The sequence below is a fragment of the Lycorma delicatula genome, chromosome 2 (genome assembly GCF_047948215.1).
Source record: "Lycorma delicatula isolate Av1 chromosome 2, ASM4794821v1, whole genome shotgun sequence".
Classification (NCBI taxonomy): domain Eukaryota; kingdom Metazoa; phylum Arthropoda; class Insecta; order Hemiptera; family Fulgoridae; genus Lycorma; species Lycorma delicatula.
This window is the reverse complement of record NC_134456.1, coordinates 219,774,145-219,795,589: the sequence shown is the minus strand read 5'-3', so window position 1 is coordinate 219,795,589 and position 21,445 is coordinate 219,774,145. Positions and strand designations below refer to the sequence as shown.

At 28.3% G+C, this 21,445-nt stretch overlaps 1 protein-coding gene across 1 annotated transcript in view; it reads right to left on the bottom strand.

The window, feature by feature from the left end:
• Positions 1-19,909, bottom strand: part of Xpd (general transcription and DNA repair factor IIH helicase subunit Xpd) — a 45,148-nt gene extending 25,239 nt beyond the window's left edge. The window contains exons 1-6 of the mRNA XM_075357203.1: positions 19,381-19,909; positions 16,690-16,789; positions 10,387-10,638; positions 6,082-6,315; positions 4,071-4,194; positions 488-584 (exon numbers count right to left, since the gene is read on the bottom strand). Of these exons, the coding sequence (XP_075213318.1) occupies positions 488-584; positions 4,071-4,194; positions 6,082-6,315; positions 10,387-10,638; positions 16,690-16,789; positions 19,381-19,385 (812 nt within the window). The 5' untranslated portion in view covers positions 19,386-19,909. The remainder of the gene's footprint in view (positions 1-487; positions 585-4,070; positions 4,195-6,081; positions 6,316-10,386; positions 10,639-16,689; positions 16,790-19,380) is intronic.
• Positions 19,910-21,445: the final 1,536 nt, after the last annotated feature.

The following is a 21,445-nucleotide window of genomic DNA, read 5'->3' as shown; positions in this document are numbered from 1 at the left end:
TTTGCAGTGTCAATATTATATGCCATAGATTTTCAGGTTCTACTCTATAAGTGATTTACCCTATAACCTATTAGCATTTGGCAACAGTGAATAGGGACATTAATTGACTTTTCCCATGTACTGTGAAACTTTTTCTAATCTTTCCAAAAAGGTCACTTAATAGTTATAACACGTACAATTAGATATTGACTGAGTAACCACCATGGATCTCATGGCTTGCTAGTTAAATTTTGTGAGGATCACCGGTGATCCTCATGGTAGCCAATGTGTAAATTGATTGATTTCCTTATTTAAGCCTGAATGCCAGTCCGGTTCATTCTTTATTTTTGCTTATAATAATAATTTAGAGATACAACAATACAATATCAAATCACTGAATATATTAAATGAAATTTTGGAAATGGTAAATATCTAATTTATACATCATAAATGAACCAGTAAAAATTTTAATGATCGAATTATATACTTCACTAATTTAAAAACTTACTCTGAAACAGTTTTTTCAAGTATCTGTACATTATTTCCAGCTTTGTCCAAAATTTTCCGGTTTATTTTAACACTCATTGAATCTACACATACATTATCTGGAAAAAATACAGTAAATCAAACATTATAAATAATACCTGAAAATATATTTAATGATGTTATATGTAATAAATTATTTATTGAGAATTAAGACCCTCAGGAGCTTACATGGGAATGGCTCTGGCTCTGGTGAATGGGAGTGATGGCAATATAAGAATTCAGATAAAAGCATTCTCATAACTTCTCTTACTAAAACTCCAACAAATAATGTAGGCGTGGTGCCCCCGTTACACTGAGGAACTTACCAGAAGGTTTGGGTATCCACCCCCCAGCGGAAATTTTGGATTTAGGACTGTTATAACGTCTAGTTGTGCACCTCCCCTTTTGATTGCGACCAACTGAACCGAAAGTGTCCATAAAAGCCCAAAATCTCAAAGAATTTGGATTTTGGACTTTTTCTTAACTACAGTAATAAGTCCTCACTGAGAGCTTTTCAACAACATATCATAAATAGTACTTATTTTCATTGGTTTCAGAGTTATAGCCACATAAAATTTTAATTAATGAAATATTTGGATCTTACAAGGGGAAGGCAAATCGATTCAAATCCGACTTCATTTACATTTTTTTTTTAATTTAAATATATTGATTTATTAATAATTATTAACCTCTCATTATAAAAAAATTTTTACAATGAATAATAATTCAATAATAACAAAAAAAAAGTAATGAAATATAGTAGAAATAATGTATGTGAACCACTGAATATAAAAATGGGAAGAAAAAAGATTATGGAGGTAGGGAATTTTGTTATTTGGAAGGTAGAATTACTAAAGATAGATGATGCAGGAGCGATACAAAATGCTGAATAGCACAGGTAAAACGAGCCTTCAGTCAGAAATATAATTTTACTCCAAAAATTAATTTAAACGTCAGATTTTTGAAAGTATATGTTCGGAGCATAGCCTTATATGTTGGTGAAACTTATTCCAAAGACGATTGGAATACTGGAGAAGAAAAGATTAAGAGCTTTTGAAATGTGGTGCTATAGGATAATGTTAAAAATCAGATGGGTGGATAAAGTGACAAATGAAGAGGTGTTGCGGAAAATTGATGAAGAAAGAAGCATTTGGAAAAATATAATTAAAAGAAGAGACAGACTTATAGGCCATATATTAAGGCATCCTGGAATAGTCCCTTTAATATTGGAGGGACAGGTAGAAGGGAAAAAGTTTGCAGGCAGGCAATGTTTGGAATATGTAAAACAAATTGTTAGGGACATAGTATGTAGGGAGTATACCGAAATGAAACGACTAGCACTAGATAGGGAATCTTGGAGAGCTGCATCAAACCAGTCAAATGACTGAAGACAAAAAAAAACTGTTAAGAATTATGACAAACATTAGTTTACATTAACAAATTCAATTTTTTTTAAGGAAGTTTGTAGAAACTAAGCAAAATTACTTGTATAAAGTAGTACTATGCTCATTGCTTATATCAATCCTGGAGAATGATACAGAAGTTTTGGACCAGGTATTTTTATTTCTTAGAACTATTAGTATTTTACATACCTTTTAATAGTGTTAGGTGTTTTTTTACTAATATGTGTTTCATTTTAAATCCTTATTTTCTTCTGTTATCTGAGAAGGAGCCTTTTATATTCCTCTCGGAATTCGTTAAATTTATTTTATTTATATATATATATATATATATTATATATAGAGTTGATTTTATTTATTTTTAAGTTTTTTATCTATGATAGTAGTTATATTTAATTTTTTTAGTGATATTAGTAAAGTTTTTTTAGTGATATTTTATCTGTTATTAGTTGTTATGTTTTGGCTTTTTAATGTTTTAGTTTTTAACCTAGGTTTAGTTTTTTATGCTAATTTTTGTCTTTCCATCATCCGAGTTGGGACCCTTACACCCCTCTTGGACTTTATTACATTCTTTTTATTTAGTTAAATTTTTACGTTTTTAGTTTTAGTTCTAGTTTTTTTTTTTAGCTGTTTATTTTTTTTTCTCGTATAAAATTTTATTCCGGGCGATGATAACACAAAAGTGTTTTTCACCCACAAACCCCCATCCCACCCATAAATAATATTGCTTATATCTTACCTCTAAAATTATCTTTTGACTTTTATGAAAATCTTTACCACCAACTGTTTTCATAAGCATCACAAAAGAAAAATTTGCCTTTTAAAATTGTTATTAGTTATTACATTAATGTTTTTTGTTTTAAATTATTTAAAGTACAAATGTAGAAATTATGGAAAAATTCATATGAAAATTATTTAATTTACTAAGGTTATCTTAATTTTTCCCTATAATGGTATTTCAATATTTCACAGATAAATAGAGGATCAAGAGATAATAAAAAAAAAAAAAAAAATAGAATTTCAGTATATATAAGAACAAAGCTTTAACAATTGTTATAACATTTTTTAAATAAGTATTTAAAAAATAAATTCTAATGGTCAATTTCAATGTGGTGCAAATTTTTAAACTGCCATTTTGGTGCTTAGTAAAGATAGGGCTTTTTTGTAGTAAATCATGTGTATTAACAACATTATTACAGTAATCACAACCAACGATTAGAATAGAATTGCTTTCATGCAAGTATAGAATAAAGTACAGGACTTTTACATCTTTTTTGTCAAACCTTTTTGAACACTGTGAAGGGACAGTATTCTTTTATAACAGACAGCCAACATTCCCAAATCGATTTTAATAGAAATCCTTTATTTCTTCACAATCAGTTTTATATCCCACGTTAATGACAATTACAAAACAATGTATAATATACTACTTAATATTGACTTAGAAAATACAGTTCAATAAAAAAAATGCCTATCTTAACTGAGAGTTGAAAGAGAAAGTTTAAAAGAAACTTATCACCTTATTGAAACTAACATTACAAAATTTCATTTTAAATACTTAAACAGGTATTTTAATACTTAATTGTATTTTTAAATATAATTAAATTTTTTTTTTTTTAAATTTCATAGTGGAATGCTGAAACTGCATGACCAGGAAAATAAGCAATAAGGACAGTACTACTCTATATAAGTAACTCTACTTAGTTTCAAAAAAAAAAACAATAAAAAATGATCTGAATTTCAGATCATTAATATAGAAAAGGGAAAATTTTAATATTTAATAAAATTTAACTTTTTCAATCCAGAACATGATATATATAACCTTCAAAGACTTGTTTCGACAACAACACTATACTGATGGAATCAACTAGTGAAAAAGATTCTAGGTTTTGACAAGGAACCAAAAACTTGACATGAATTTAAAGATAATGTCTCAATTTGAACTCTGTTTCATATATAACATTCACTCTACAATGGTTAGTATGTTTGTTTTTCATATTGTTAATGTTTACAGTTTATATCCTTTTTGATGATTTTGAATAGGTACACGCTCTTAAAAAGTAATTTGTTAAAAATCGTGAAACTTATTAATAAATAAGTAATAATATTAACAATAGGTTCATCAAAAGATTAAAGTAAAACAGAAAAACCAATTAAGTGTTTTACCAATGTTATGTGCTTCATCAAAAACAACAATAGCTGACTTTGAAAGTTCTTTTGATACAACATCTGCAATTTTTGGATCCAATAAATAATGATAACTGTAAATGACAATGTTTGCATGCTGGATCTGTAACAAAAAGAAATTTGAAAGAAGGTTTATAATTTTAAGATCAATGGTTAGTAGAATAAATTTGTTTTAAAACTCTAAAGAGTAAAATAGCAATATCATATTATTTAATTTAAATTACAAGATTTCATAAAGTAAATGCACATATAGTATAACTATGGATTCCACATTTATGATCAGTTAATAAAGATATATTTTAGCTGATGCAGTACATAGGTAATGTGCTGACAGAGAACAATGTACACGTATGATGTATGAATGTGTATACGTTGTGGCACTGTAGCTCCAGATTAACTAACTTACTTTTCATACATACCAAATTGTCCAAATATCTGTCATGTAGATTGGACCCTCTGTTCTGGAACAAGGTGTTCAAAGACTTTTGGAGCTTATAGCCCCAAAGGGCACTATCATCGAAGCTGTTGCAGATGACTACTAATTTATTTTTGCATGGTAATTCACATCCACAGAACATAACACAGATAGACTGGTTGTCTTGCAGGGATGGATGGACTACCAAAACTGAAATATATCTGTGCCTAAGTTGGAGTATATGGTTTAGAAAGGCAAAATTAAGTTTCATTGGAATCCTTGCATAAAATATAAAGAACTACAATAAGTGGAAACAGGGTCCGTGACATGGGAAGTATTTCATGGTAGATTGCGATTTATTAATCATAGGAAGCAGACAGTTAGAAATGCAACCATGACAATGCACAAAGTTAAAGTGCATAATCATATCAAGAATGGGGCTTGTCTTTGTGTTACCTACAAGTAGTGTATAAAGCAGTTTTTGAATAATTAATAGGGACTTCTGAATTATGAATTACTTTTTATATTTCATATATATCTGTACCTTAATATTATTTTATACATTTGTATTTAAATAATTAATATGGACCTTAAACACATCTATTTTTTAATCTTATAATTTATTTTTATGTTAATAATTTACCTTATATTGACATGATCTATATAATGTATTATTATGTACCAATCAGAATAAAAATTTATTTGTTTATTAATGGTATCTTACACACCCATGGTCTGGGCTTACAGATTGATCAAAATAAAAGCCTTATTCTAAATCTGAAGAGTCCAGTATAAATAGTTATTATTAACTGGTATCTTAAGGCATGTTTCTTTAAGACTACTACTGTTTTGGGAAAAACTCTCTCAGTAGATCTTATTGTGAACTACAATACTTCGGAGGATGAATGAGGATGATATGTATGAGTGTGAATGAAGTGTAGTCTTGTACATTCTCAGTTCGACCATACCTGAGATGTGTGGTTAATTGAAACCCAACCACCAAAGAACTCCGGTATCCACGATCTAGTATTAAAGTCCGTGTAAAAATACTGGCTTTACTAGGACTTGAACGCTGGAACTCTCGACTTCCAAATCAGCTGATTTGGGAAGACGTGTTCACCACTAGACCAACTCGGGGGGTTAGAATGCAACTGTCTAAAATACAGTAACAAAATGCATTTTATAAAAATAACAAATTTTAAAAGGACCAATTTTTAATAAAGCTTTATTATAGGATTTTTATTGAAGAAGCCAGTAAAAATCTTTCTATATGGTTTTTTGAAGTGTGAAGGAAAAAAGGTCTGATGAAGATGATTTGTTAAGTGGTCATGAAATGTTCAAAAATAAAAAATAAAGGAGTTTGATGCAAAAACACAAGTATCATAACAAAATAAAACACAAGAGTAACGTGATTAAATATTTAGCGATAGTTACTACAAAACTAATTAATAGAAAACCAAGCACTTTTTGTTTTTAAATACTTAATTTAATTGGATCCTTTCTAGATAACTATAATAAGATTTCTTTACAAAATCAAAATCTTACAGTAAAACAATATAATTTTAAATGACTTACAGTATAACGAGCAAGAAAGTATGGACAATAATTCATTTCTCTACCATATTGTTTTAAATCATCTATACTGTAAACTCCTGGAGCAATTGGAGCTTCACGACCAAATCGATCAAAATATTCATAAAATGAGCAAATAGGAATAGAATCATCATGTTCATGTCTTTCACGAACATATGAAGCAGTTAGACTGTGACAACGACCGTCTACTATTTTACCATCTCGTTCTTTACTAACCTGCACAATAAATAATTAAGATTGCATTAAAAATATATATTAAGAAACAATTTATTAACTTAAAAGTACATATTTAAACCTAATTTCAATTCAGATGCAAGTATACAAATTTTACAATATTTTAACTCTACAACTATCCAGCTGGTTAGTGAAGCAGTCAGCAAGCTGAAACTCTTTCAAACATCTAGTTTAAGACCAGTTTTCATCACTATTCGACTTATTCACCCCTCTTTTCAATTATTACACACTTTTTAACCAAACTCAAAACTAAAAATCAGAAGCCTGATTTTAGAGATAAATAACAATAATTAACTAAAGGTTAGTTATTGATTATTATAAATTATTATTAAAGTAAGGTCCATCTTGAAATAAAAACACGAGAGAAATATGAACAAACTTTATTACTTATGCATATAAAAACTACATTTATTTACTAGTTTTCTTCATTGCTGCCTACAACATCAACATATTTTTCATAGCGTTTCACTAACTTCTTCATTCCCTCTTCAAAAAATTACATTGTCAGTGCAGTAATGACCTATGCAGTAATGCCATTTTTCAATTTGTCATCATTGTCAAACCTTTGTGATGCAAGACTCTGTTTAAGGTAAAGAAAAATAAAATAGTCACTGGGAGCTAAGTCACGGTTATAGAGTAGATGATTGAAGATTTTCCAACAAAATTTTGTCATACGTACATAAAATCCTGCAGATAGCATCCCACATAATTTGTTTTTTATAGCTCTTCTATGATTTTTAACATTTTGCAATATGTATTGCAAGTCACAGTGGTTCTGCATCACTAAATTTGTCAAGTAAGACATCTTTTTTTCCCAAAAAGCAGTAGTCATAAACTTCTTTACCAAACTTTTTTTGTTTGAATTTTTTCAATGTATGAGGTGATGATGCTGCCTTTGATGACTGCTACTTTTGTCTCAAATACAAATAATAAATTCAGATTTCATCTCTAGTAGCAATATGTTCAAACCTTCATTTTCATAATGCCACAGTAATTCATGTGCTACAGCACAATGTTTTCCCTTGCACAAGTCAGTTAACATCTTTGACGCCCATCTGGAACACAATTTTTAAAGCCCAATTTTTAAGTCAAAATTTCATAAATCAAAGATTATGAAACATCAGGAAACAACACAGACAAATGTTACAAGATGAAGCACTAGTTTTCTTGAATTTTTTTGTCAACTTTTTCAATCAAATCACCAACTATCACTGACAGCCAGCATCTACATTCTTCATCATGACTGTTTGTTTACCTTTCTTGAAATGAATGGCATCACTGTCTTATTTTAGCATCATTCATAGTATTTGGTCCATAAACATCACAAATTTGCCAGTGACTTTTAGCCACAGAATCGTTATTTTGCCATAAAAATTGAATAAACTAACAAAATGACTAAATTATTATTGTCGGAATCAGCTGACTATTGATTGAAACAAGTGAGCTACGTAAGTGTCATCTGTTTAATCACGTATATAGGTGGCAAATTCAAAATGAACCTTACTTTAAAAACATGCCTTCTATGAATGAAATATTTTCTTCCTGTTAGTATATAAATAACTGACACCAGAACGAAAGTGAATCTAATCACTTTTCTCTTCAATGCTGTAACTGTCTAATTAAATTATCTGTCATCACGTAAAATTCCACTGTAGCAACTAATATGTAAAATTATATATTAAAATTTTTAATTTTAAATCATAATTGACTTAATGTTTCAAATCATTCATTGGTAATAAAGTTATTTTTACATTTTTAAACAATAAAATGCTATATTTAAGATATTTTAGTAACATACAGCAGCATGTAAAATATCTGTTAGAAGATTAAACATTAACAATTATTTTTCCTGAAAATTTAATTCATTTTTAGTTTATTTCTTAATTTTTCCCATTATGAAACAATAATTCTTTCTAAGTTGACAACACTAAGTTTTTATAAAACAGCAACTGGAGGATTTTTTTTTAGATGTTTGATGGTGTACTGACCAGAGATGTAAGCCTGAATAAGCCATATTAAATAAAAATATAGTAAAAATCCTATAGTAGCTTGACTATAAACATAAGTTTGTAGTCAAGCTAATGCTATAAGATATATACACAGTGACTACACTTTTATAAAATTATCTGTATCACAATTTTTGAAAAATGTATTTATTATTTTTCAGTTGGTAAATTGTTTTACTAGTTAAAAATGCATATCAACAGAGAATGAGGCATATAAGAATACAAGTTGAAACATAATAAAAACAATCTTTAAAAAACATGTGCGCACACACACGAAACAAACATTAACAATAAATTAATATTAATTAGTATGGCATTATATTAGACACTTTTCTTTAAAAACTTAGTTTGTTTACCAAAAGATTACATCAGTTCCAGTTCACTTTTCAGCTTTTAACTATACTGAATATTGTTCCTTTCCTTTTTTGGCTTATGTAGTAAGAATTTTTTAACAATAATTTACAAATGTTTTTATACACATCTAGTGACTAGATTAAAATTATATATTTTGACCAGATAGGTCAAAAGTTTGGTTAACTAGGTGATGCAGCTTGTGCAGCCTGCTTTGTATGTTGTTCTTATATGACTATGCCAGAAGGAAGATTTAACTAAAAAATCAAGAAATCAATTTCATTTATACCTGGAGATAATCTAAATTTATACTTTCTTTTTTCATTATATAAACTTAATATTAGGTATCTAATTTAAATTAAGTGATGCAATTTTAAGTTATTTTTAACATTTTAAAATAAATATATAATTATTTGAACTTATCATATCATAAAATGCATACTTTTCTAGTTAAAAATCCTATTCTTTCAACTTTTCTTAAGTAAACTACACTAAAAATTATGACAAATTCACTATACTTAAAATAATCATTGATAAATCTTAATCTAGATATATTCAATATCTTTTAACAATTTTTACAACTGAGACCATTTAAACATAGCTCATATATGACAAACAATAATGAAAAAAAAACTAATTTGCCTTATTTATCAACTTGTTCAATATATGTACATTGCATGCATATAAATTTTACTCAAATCTCAATTTATAAGATGTATTTTATGGTCTTGGAACTTTTTACAGAATATTTTGTTCATGAATTCAAAGATGTGGCAGATCTAACCAATATATCAAATATGCATTATGTAATAGTAAATTAAAAGTATTTTCAGAAAAACTGCATTTGACCAGTTTTGATCTTTTAATTTAATTGGTCTATACAATACATTTCTAAATTTGTTTAAACTTACTTTTAGCTCATTTAAATTGTTTTTATTTTTATACACTCAACTGTGCATACTGCTTTGTGATAATTAATGAGCAGAGCATTTAATAATCAATCTAACGTTACAAAAAAATACAAATTTATCACTGTAATTTGAGTAATTTCTATGCAACTCTTCGTTGGCTTCTTTAGATTAGTGTTAATTATAAATAAACAGAAGGGTTTTTCAATCATTTCTACAACCACACAAATATGAGGGCACAGTTTACAATTGCCATATGAATAAGGTATAGTTACGATAAAAAAAAATATATATAAATTTTAATCATGGTCTAATAATCTTCATAGAAATTATATAATTAGGAGGCTATAAACAGGTTCATTAATTTATTATAACTAAAAAAAAACCTGCATTGTAAAGGATGACATTTTGACAAACCCAAATCATTATTAAAATGAGTTAAATAATTTTAGCAAAAATTACTTTACACAACTCTTGTAATTATCAATGAATCAAGTCAAATAAAATGTTTGTAAAGGTTTAATAGATAAAAGGCCTATATTGATTAAGATTTTAGAAAAAATGTTTTATACCTTTTAATATTATTTTTACATGAATGTAATAAAAATTAAAAAAAAAATTTGATTAAACAGATAATTTAAATAAACATGTCAATAATTCAACAACTTAGCAATTCTAAGATTTCTTATAATTTTTAAGACTTCTTAATGTTCAAAAGACAAATCAAAATTAACTATAAAGATATATAGAAAAAAAGGCAATATTTTAAAATAAAAAGTGTAACTTACTTGTGGATGAATACATAAATTTTTTCTGGAACTTAAAACAAGACCCAACATATTAAGGGGCGTTTCATTCTTCTCATAATATTTAAATAATTTTCGCAATTCTTCAACAACCTTTTCTATTTCTGGTACAGTTCGAGAACAGTATATCAATTTTGTTACTTCAAGAGGATTGTAATGTAAATATGCAACAATAAGAGACAAAAGAGAAACAGTTTTTCCAGTCCCTGAAGGCATTTCTAATAAACAATGACCCTAGAAAAATAATTCGAAGACATCATTAAACAGTACAAATATTTTTATTATCATTATTATTATTTAAACACAAAATTCTAGTGTTAATGTAATTTAATTATTTTTTTAAATGTAAAACTTTATTTTTAAAAATAATTTTAAAATGTAATTAAAAAACTATTTTTGTTGTAATATCAAATATCTAGCTAACTGAAAATAGGCCATAATAATCATGGCAATTACTTTTTTTTACTTAAACAGAGCGAAATTTAACTCCTAAGATTATAAATTATTTATTTTCACATTTATTACATAAATAACCATCCAACAGATTCAGAGCCTCAGTTAATTTTATTTCATTTATTTGAGATAAATCAGGTAATATGTCAATTTATACACATAATTATAAATATGAATTAATCTTTCACCAAATTTTTTTTTTAAATCTATAGCAAGAATAAAATGCTTAAATCCTGTCATTGGTTTTTTCATTCCATAAACAAAGGAATCTGATTTCAAAATTGCATGAAAAAACTGTTATCATTAAATATTTATTTCTTACATGAACATCGAAAACTTGTAATTAAACTTACATTACTGGTCAAATGATTAAATATTTTGGATAATCTTCACTGGCTAGTATCAAGCAGAACAATACTAAGACACAAGCATTAACTAAGTCCCTAGAATGGCTTTATTTACTTACCAAAAGAGTTGATAATAAATATGCCTAATAAATCTACACAAAAAATAAAATAAAAATATTATTTAATGATAAAAAAAAGACAGTCATTCAAATATAAACTGAAATTTGTTATCAATAGTTCTATTGATAATGGGAAAAATTACAGATCAATTAACTTAGTTTTTTACATAGTTTCCTTCAACAGAAATACATTTTCTCCATTAGTTGGGTATCTTCCTGATCCACTCAGCAAAAAAACAAGATGCCTGCCCCAATAACCAATTGTGCACATGTGCTTGACTGCAGCATTGTCTTCAAATCTTTCCCCTCCTAAATCTTCTTTCAGCAAACCTAATGCAGAAATCACACAGACAGCAAGTCTGAACTGTACAGTGGGTGTTTAAGAGGTGTCCAATGAATTTTAGCAAGTTTATTGTGAGTCTGAGCCATTGTATGTTGTTGTGAAGGACACTGAAAATTGATTGTCAGTATCATTTGCTGCGGTAAGCAGATCTGACATCATCCAACAACTGGCTGCATTTACCATCTTTTGTTCAAGTAGGGACTCAAGCAGCAGCATACCTTTTGAATCCCGAAACATAGTTGCCAGTACTTTTATAGCTGTCAAAGGTTTCTTTGCCTTGATCGGTGGCCTCCCCCACTTCTCCAACACTCCATACTTGTTCTCTTGCTTTCTGAGATTCTTAAAAAGTGATTCACAAATGTCTTTCCAAACATTTTTCTAAGCCTCAATGAGAAGATGTGGAACCTACCTTACAGACACGTAGCGGATCCAAGAGTGTCTGACAACATTGTATGCACACTACCAACACTTATGTCCACCTTTGATGCAATTTCAGCAACGGTTATATGGTGGTCTCCTTCCATAAGGTCACAAACAGCCTGAATATTGTCATTATTGACGCTGGTCTGTGGGCGATGTTCATGACTTTCATTCTACGCTGCATCACAGCCACTTCAAAATTTTTGACCCAATCAAACACTTGAGTTTTTGGTTTTTGACGGAGAGCATCTGTACCTGGAGTCAAGTCAAAATTTCAGAGGATTAAACACCTTTGTTGACAAGAAATCAGATAATTTGTTGTGCAACAGACAACCTTCTACAGCCATCTACACCTTCAGCTGACCTTCTGCTACTGATATGGAAATGTGATCTACAGGTGTGGCTGGCCAATTGCTCCCCTCCACACACATCCAACTAACTATCTGCATTTCCCCACCTAATTCACTGCTCTTCTTCAATCCGTACAGCAAAATTCCAGTTTATATTTGAATGAGCCTTGTGCATAAAATGTTAAATGTGAAAGATTAAACAAGTTAACAAACCTTGGAATCATATCAAATATTAATATTTACTTCGCACTAAAGAAACTCAAAATATTTATAAAATGAGTTAAATTATCCAACTGCTTAAGTTTTTTAAACAAATTAAATGAACTATCTCTAAACTGATGAGGAAGCCTGTTGAAGAAATCCATTTTGTATAAGAAATGCAGAGATTAATATTGCAGTAATAAATTTCAAGCTGCTAATCAACAAATTACAATGCTCCTTGAGACCCTTATATGGTATATTCCACATAGCCCTTTTCTGAATCTATACAATGTCAGAACTATGATGTGATCATAGTTCGCACACACGTATCATAAACTACATTAAGCTGAAAAGGTTAAATTAACAATGTGCAAAGCTTCTAATGAAATATGTGGCTTTAATGTTCTTAAAAATAAATAAAACAATAAAGTTTGAGATACAAATGTTAACGTGTTTTTCGGATAAAGGTGGAGTCAAACTGTACCCTTGAAACATCTTTTTTTTTGCCAAAAGAAGATATTACCTGGATTTTATTCTCATTAAAGAAAAAAACACTCTTTTGAAAACTACAGTCTGGAGCTCTGAGATATAATTATGAACAGTTACCAAAGTTGTACAACTAACATATAAAACTGGTTCAGGGGAAAGCTATACAGAAATATTCATAAATCATTACAAAAAACAAAAAGAGCTCCATATGGAGCCCTGCTAAACATCAGACTGCACATAAGAAGCAGTATCTTACATCTTTAAATAAGAATAAACATAATTTCACAAAGTTTGTTTTTTTAATTAAGATAAAGGAAACAACTTCAAGCATACCAAATCTACATCATTAGTTGAAGCAGATGACAGGGAGAAACATCAAATGCTTTAGTCAAACAAAATTAAGTACAATTTAAATATTCTTACATAAAAATAACATGATTGTTTATTTAATAATAAATAAAGGCACTTTATACTACATATTTCTCAAACAAAAACCAAACTGATTATAAAAAAAATAAATTGTACTTCACAAACTTCCTAAATTTTTTTGAGAATATAGACATCAGGCTAACAAACAATAACTGGCTGGCTTTTTTCAATATGGTTAATGACCAAACATTGGTGTTCAATTTTATTTAAAAGTGATGATACATTTAAGTGAATTAATTCAGGATACAAAATGCCATATAAATAATTAGGATTTAAAATTTAAGCAGAAAAAATTATGAAATTTTGGTATTACAATCTTAAAGAATTACCTCTACTATGTTTTAGGAAATACAAAAAATATTTTTGTTAGTTTATGCTGAAGATTAAATACAAAACTAATGACTTGCACAACGCCATTCCCTTTAACATAAAAAGCATTTTTAGTTTAATTTTATAAAATTAACCAACATAATCAACAAGTGTTTCAAGCAGATATTTTTTAAATATGAAGTTTTTTTAAAATATTAATATTAAATATTTTTTTAAAATCTTTACTTATTCATCAATATTGATTTTCTCACCTTCAGACAATCCTTTTCAGACATAAGACGTTTGTACCAGCACTTTTTCCAATCTTTGAAGCACTTCTGAACGCAATTTCTGATATGGTTTTTAGCTCCTTCAGCAACTGACTTTAACACTTCGATACTGGCCAAACATCACCTTTCATGGTTTTTTCCTGCTTGAGGAATAGGAAGAAGTTACATGGATCCATATCTAACAAATGAGGAGGCTGAGGCATCAAAAAAGTGTTGTTTTTGACCAAAAATTCACGAATAAGCAGTGAAGTGCGAGAAGGTACTTATGATGGTGCATTGCCATGGATTGTTTTGCCACAAATCTGGGAATTTTCTTCATGCAAACAGCGTAGAACTTACATGTAGTAATCTTTATTGACTTCTGATAGTGATTCAGTGGTTGTCCACAATTATTTTCTTCACTTAGTCAATATTATCATCGATTGTTGTTTGTGTCCAGGGCACTCATCATCTTCAATGTCTTTGCAGCCCTCTTGAAAGTACTCATAGAAGAATCACCAAAAGCAACATTCAACATCTCCAGAGCGATGCTGCACTTTATTCCATTTTTAAAGCAAAATTTAATGCAAATCCTTTTTTCCCCAATTGCCGACCAAAAAAACCGTACCAAAAAAACTGTAACCTTTTCAACAGCTAACAGTAAACTAAGCATTCAATATGGCTACCAATGTAAACATACCTTAATAACAGGTGTACCAACACAACAAAAAAATTGTGATAATTGGATTTATCTTTAAAATTTAAAAAACTTGTATTTTTTGATCAAGATTTGTAATGGATGATTTTTTAATTAACATTAAATTAAAACGGTACTAGGAAAATTAAATTAATAATAACAGAAATTGTAATAATTATAATGTTTTTATCATACAGGGATTTACATCTTAAATATACAAGATGAATCAAAAAGTTCTCCCAGGACTTTCATAACCTATTCTACTCATACAAATAATGGAAAAACTACATTTTAAACATGTCATAAAATGCTTTGTTTGTGAGTTGCAGCTAGTGAAAGATTTCGCTTAGGTTTCAAGTACCACGGTGAAATTTTTAGAATGTTAAGGGGCAAAATGAGTAATTAATTATGAATCTTGACCTGAAAAATCGAATTAAGTAGGTCTCTCAACTGTATCTGCAGTAGGTTTTGAGAAATGTGGAGTGAAACAAAATAAATTGAAGTAAAAGACCCTGTTTTTTATCTTTGACATACAATAACTTTGTTAAATTGGTAACAAACACATAAACTTGTGTTTTGTTTTAAACACAACATGTAGAGAATCTAATTCTGAATAGCATCGATGTATGGTGTGACCTTCTTCACAATCAGTTGTTTGGACCGTTCATATTATCTGGCCATTTGAATGGTGGGGTCTACTTAAAGTTTCTTTAAGAACTACCACAGCTACTTGAAGATGTTACTCCAGCGTTGAGATGCAAAGTATACTTCCAGCATGATGACGCGCCTCCCCACTTCTCTTCTGCTATTTCCACTTGCTCATATCATCATTTCCTTGAGAAATGGATTGGTCATGGAGGTCCACCAAGATTTCCTGATCACACACCTTTCAATTTTTGTGTCTGGGGATGGATTAAAAATATTGGATACAGAACAAAAATACATTCTTGTGAGAAATTAATTGTTCACATTATAGATATGGCTGAGTAACTTAAGGACAGCTTTGAAGAAAAGCAACAAAAAGCAATACAGGAATGTGGCAAAACATATGTTGAAAATGGAGGGTTCAATTTTTAACATTTATAAATAAACTGGTATGGATAATGCACTTTGGTCTAGTGTAGTGTTTCTAAACAAAAATTTGAATTTTTCTCACATCTATTTATTTATTCAGCCTATCTTATACCATTTTGTTCAGAATTAAATTCTCTACAAGTTTTACTTGTTTATTATCCATTTAACAATGTTACTGTATGTCAAACATAAATTTATTGGTTTTCAGATTTTTCAAAAACTACTGTTGATATGGTTCTGGGACATATTTTATTTAATTTTTCAGGTCAATAAACCATAGGAATTCACTAATTCTGCCCTTTAATTAATGTCCTAAAAATTTTAGTTCGACCTCATTTCAAAAGGGTAGCTGAAAACAAAGTGAAACATTTTTCACTAAGTGTAACTAGCAAATAAAGCATTTTAGGATATATGTTAAATGTACTTTTTGCACTATTTTCATGAGCAGAATATAGGTTATGAAAGTTCCAGGAGAACTTCATGATACATTATATATACTAAACGTTATCAGCAACAGTAAAATATTTCAATTTCTCTAATACTCTCATAAACAATGGGAAATTAAACATTTTGTAACATTACCTTTCCTTCTGAAAAAAAATAAAAATAAATAACCAAAATAATCTTTCTTTAAACCAGTGTTATTTTCATTACCAGCAACTACAGAGTGCACACATCTCAAAACTTTTTATGACAGCCAAACTTGAATGGCCTTCTGGTAAGGTCAGTTTAACTGAAATCAATAATGTTATTAATATTTATTTTTATCTGCTTAAATGATGTACCTTTGCATCGATAGCTTTCTTCAATTCCATCATGTAAGCATACTGTTCAGGATATATATAATCATATGGAAAATATACTGCCAAACCATCAACATATAACCTGAAAATAAACATCACATTTATTTTATTAATATTATGCAATTGCATACTCAAAAAAAAAAGATATATATATATATATATATATATATATATATATATATATATATATATATATACATATATATAAAATTCAAAATACCAGTACTGGATCAAATGATTTATTGTCTTTTTCACTAGTAATGGAAGGAACAAATTACTACTTAGTTCAAAATCTTCATACACCAACACATAAAATATCAATTAAATGATATTTCATTACACTCTTTTATCATTTCACAATTTAACTCAACAAAAAAAATAACATAGCCTTTTGCATATAGGCCTAAAGATCAAGCATTACATATAAAATTTAATGTATATCTTTTTTAAAGGATACTATTTGTCTTTTAAAGTCTTTAGAATTTAAAGCAAAATGTTTATTAAGTTTTACTAAAGTAGAACTTGAACAAGAAATTAATTACTCCAAAACAAAATAATATTTAATATTAAAATAAATTATTGATTATTTTAATGACAAAATGAACCAAATTTAATTCTAAACTGGCTTTTTTTATTTATATTACAATATTTTCAACAAAATTACATTCATCATAGAAGGTATCGAAAATATTTGTCTGTAATAGTTAGAAATACTTCAGTGTCTCATTGTGGAAATTTACAATTTGGTAAAAACAGAGAAAAAAATTACTAATGTTTACTGTAAAGAAATACAATTTATAACTACAAATAATAATTCATATAACCCTTATCAACAAAAAACAATAGCTTTCTATAATATGATAAATATCATATCAGAATTTTTTATTCTGATTGGTACATTATATAAATAACATCATCTCTGTGATCTGGTATTATTTTTTAAGGATAAGTGGACTATTCTTTTTTGCAAATATTATAAATATTCATAAATATAAACCCAATAATAAATAAACAATATTTTACTATTCCTACATAATTCATACTAATGGGTACCAAAAAATTATGTCAGCCAATGTTTGAATCTTCAAAATTTGTTCAGACTTTTTGAAAGCCCCAAGAAATGACATTATATTTTGACACTTCTTTTTTTTGGCACTGCTTATTCTACGGTTACACAGAATATTTAACTTCTGGCTAGTTTTCCAATACCCCTTCATTCTTTCACTGCGCTGCTTTCACAGTGGATATAAAATTTTTTAACAAATTCTACATCAACTCTACATCAAGTTTGAAAAAGTGAAATAATTTTAAAAATTTCTGTGCAATAAATAATAAAAATACACAAATCGATAAAAAAAATTGCATTACCATGTATTAAATCCATAGCTAATAAATCAAACAAACATCTCTATTTTTATTTCATACAAGCATATAATATAAATAATAAGATACTTGAAGAATTGCCGTACAACAATAATACAAATAAATAACAAAAAGAATAATATTACAATTAATCCCAACTTTTCTACCTTGAAAACTTATTCTGACTTTTTGAGGGAGCCCTAAGAGATATTATACTTTAGACAATAAGTTAAATATAGTTAATAACAAATATTTAATAATGATAACATGCTTAGTTTTATTCAGGTGCTTCAGAGTAAAACAGTAGATTGATTTTGTTGCAAAAAAAAACAACAAATTGTCATCTAATAAAGCATCCAGAATTTCACTTTATGGACAACTAAAGTATTATTATGATCAATGGGAATTCTATCCATGCAATTAGTCTGTTACATTTACATAAAAAGAACAAGACAATTGTTTTATCTACATTACAATTTTGATGGTGACATCCATCCAATGAATAATTTTTGAACAGATATTTGTTTATTGTCCTTTAGGAGTATTTTTTATTATTTTTTTGGTGAGTGTAATTTAAATCACTTTCATATTAATAATACTCTTTCTTTCTTTTTCCTGTTTAGCCTCTGATAAGTACCTTTCAGATAATACTTCAGAGGATGATATGTATGAATGTAAATGAAGTGCAGTCTTGTATAGTCTCAGTTCAACCGTTCCTGAGATGTGTGGTCAATTGAAACCACCAAAGAACAGCAGTATCCACAATCTAGTATTCAAATCTGTGTAAAAATAACTGACTTTCCTAAGACTTGAACGCTGGAACTCTAGACTTCCAAATCAGCTGATAAGGGAAGACACGTTTCACCACTAGACCAACCCAGTGGGTTCATATTAATAATACTGGAGTAACTAAACAATCCAGTTCATCAATAATGCAGTAAATTTACAAATACACTATTAAAAAACGTAAAAATTTGACTAATTAAATAATCTGACTAACAATAATAATAATCTGACACATTTTTGAAGTTAACCCGATATCTCCGAAACTGCATGAAAGTAATATATCCAAAATGTGTTACACAACTTTGCACATAAACCAAATACATGTAAAATAGCAATAATCAATTGGTTTTATTTTTAAAATATAATGGTAAAACAATAAATATATCAAAAATCGGTTTTGATCTAAGGTAAATGCTGTAGCAAGGAGGAACCATGCAAAAAAAGCTTCTTAAAAATATTGGACTATTTTTTTTGGTAATCACTTTTACTTTAAATGTAACCTTATATTAATACGGCAAAACTTACTTCATTTTTACGGCGGCAGTTTTTGCTTGTTTCAAACGAAATAATTAAAATAAACTTTATTATTTAACAACACAGTGGAAATGTAATTTTTTTACAACAAATCCTACATCTTGGATACATCCATACTTATAATTGCACAATTCAAGATAATTTGTTTAAGAATTCTCTATGAACTACAGAAATATTTATATGTTTATTCAGTAAATTTGAATAACACAACTGTCAAGTTATAAATTTCATTCAGTTAATGCGTTACAAGCAACACGTGCACTAAAGTAAACAACACAATGAAGCCGGTACATAACCTTAACAGTTTCGTTCAATCATTTTTTAATCCCGTAATAAAGTAGTAAAACAAACCCAAAACTAATTTTTATAACCGTGTTAAAACTCTATTACTTTACCACCAAAAAACTGCAAAATATTAGAGCAATTATTAACAACAGACACAATATCAACAAACTATTAGACAACTTTACAACATCGAATTGTGGGCAATTATCAACTACTAAAAACTTTAATACTAGCCCTACCTATTAGTAATGGGAAGAATCGTTTTTGAGTCGTTACTTCGATTCGATTCTTTATACTGAACGAAAGAATCGAGAATCGGTTTGCAGGAGAAACGGATTCTTTTTACGATTCTTAACAATCAATTGGATAGGCGACGGGAAACCAAATCTTTCTCAATTACGATTCGATTCATAGCAATCTTTCTTACGCATAGCTTGTAGTGGGGGATCCTCCTACCATACCAAATTCTAGCTTGCCTTTGTTTTATTTATTTATTGTCGCCCGAATGAAATTAAAAGAAAAAAGAATAATGATGTCATAGAATGTGTGCGTAACAGTTTAAAATTTCTCTTCTCTGTTTAGAAATGAGATTTGTTAATATAACCTTGTTTTCGTAAAGGAATCGAATAAGAGGTGAAATAAGGAGAATCGTTGGGTAGATGAAGGGAACAGAGCATGCGTATTAGAAGTGATAGACTACTAAAAATCGTATTCAACTGAAAAAGAATCAGATGTTTACTTAAGAGTCGAATAAAGTTGAAAAGAGAAGAATCGAAGACATTTATTATATATGCACCAGTTGAGTCGAACAGCAGTATGAAGAGATGAACCACTAAACTTGGCTGAAGAAGAGCCCCTATTCATTTATCAAAAGATAAATGAATAAAAACAGCCTGTCTTATTAAGCTGTTTTTCTACTTTTAAATTAGATAACTGAATTGCATGTTTATGCAATAGCTATATAATTTTTTATTAAATATTTTGAAATAACAATTTTTTATAATTATTTTATTTAAAAACAAGAAAAAAGAAAAGTGAATCAACCGGCACAATAAAGGGGTTACTTAACTAAAAATAAGAGACTGTTCATAATTGCGTATCACCCTTCATAGCTAAAAATTATCATTTTTGTAAAGGAAAAATACATCTTTAAAAAAAAGGTTTTATTGAACCTTTACCAATTTAAAAATAATTCCAGCATATAACGACAAAGATAGATTGATTTATACCAGCAAATTAAGCTATGCATCCATGTAGTCCTAATTAATACATTTTGTTAATTAAAAAAAAATTTACTAAGTTTTAATCAGCAGATAGTAATTACTTCTTATAACTAGAGATATTACAAAGTTTCTGCTTATGCTAAATATGAAGTTCCATGGTTTTTTTTATTTTTATTATAATTTATTCTATAAGTCATCATGGTACTTAACTTTAAAACCCGAGGGTTAAGACCTTAAATAATTCTTCATGGGACAACCCCGTTAAACTTAATTTGCGCTTAACAAAGGGACTTGTTATAATTCCTTTTATTTTTCTCGATTTTTATTTATCTTTAATAAGTTTATTTTTTAACTTAGTTAATTAAATTATACTTTAATCAATTCATTCTTCACACCTAATATTCCACAAACTTATATCAAGTACATATTATAAAACTTAATTACTTTTTGTACTTTCATTTTTTATTCACGTGTATATATATATACACACACACACACTCACGAGGGTAAGTCAATTATTATCCGCAATTTAGTTATATTTTTGTTTA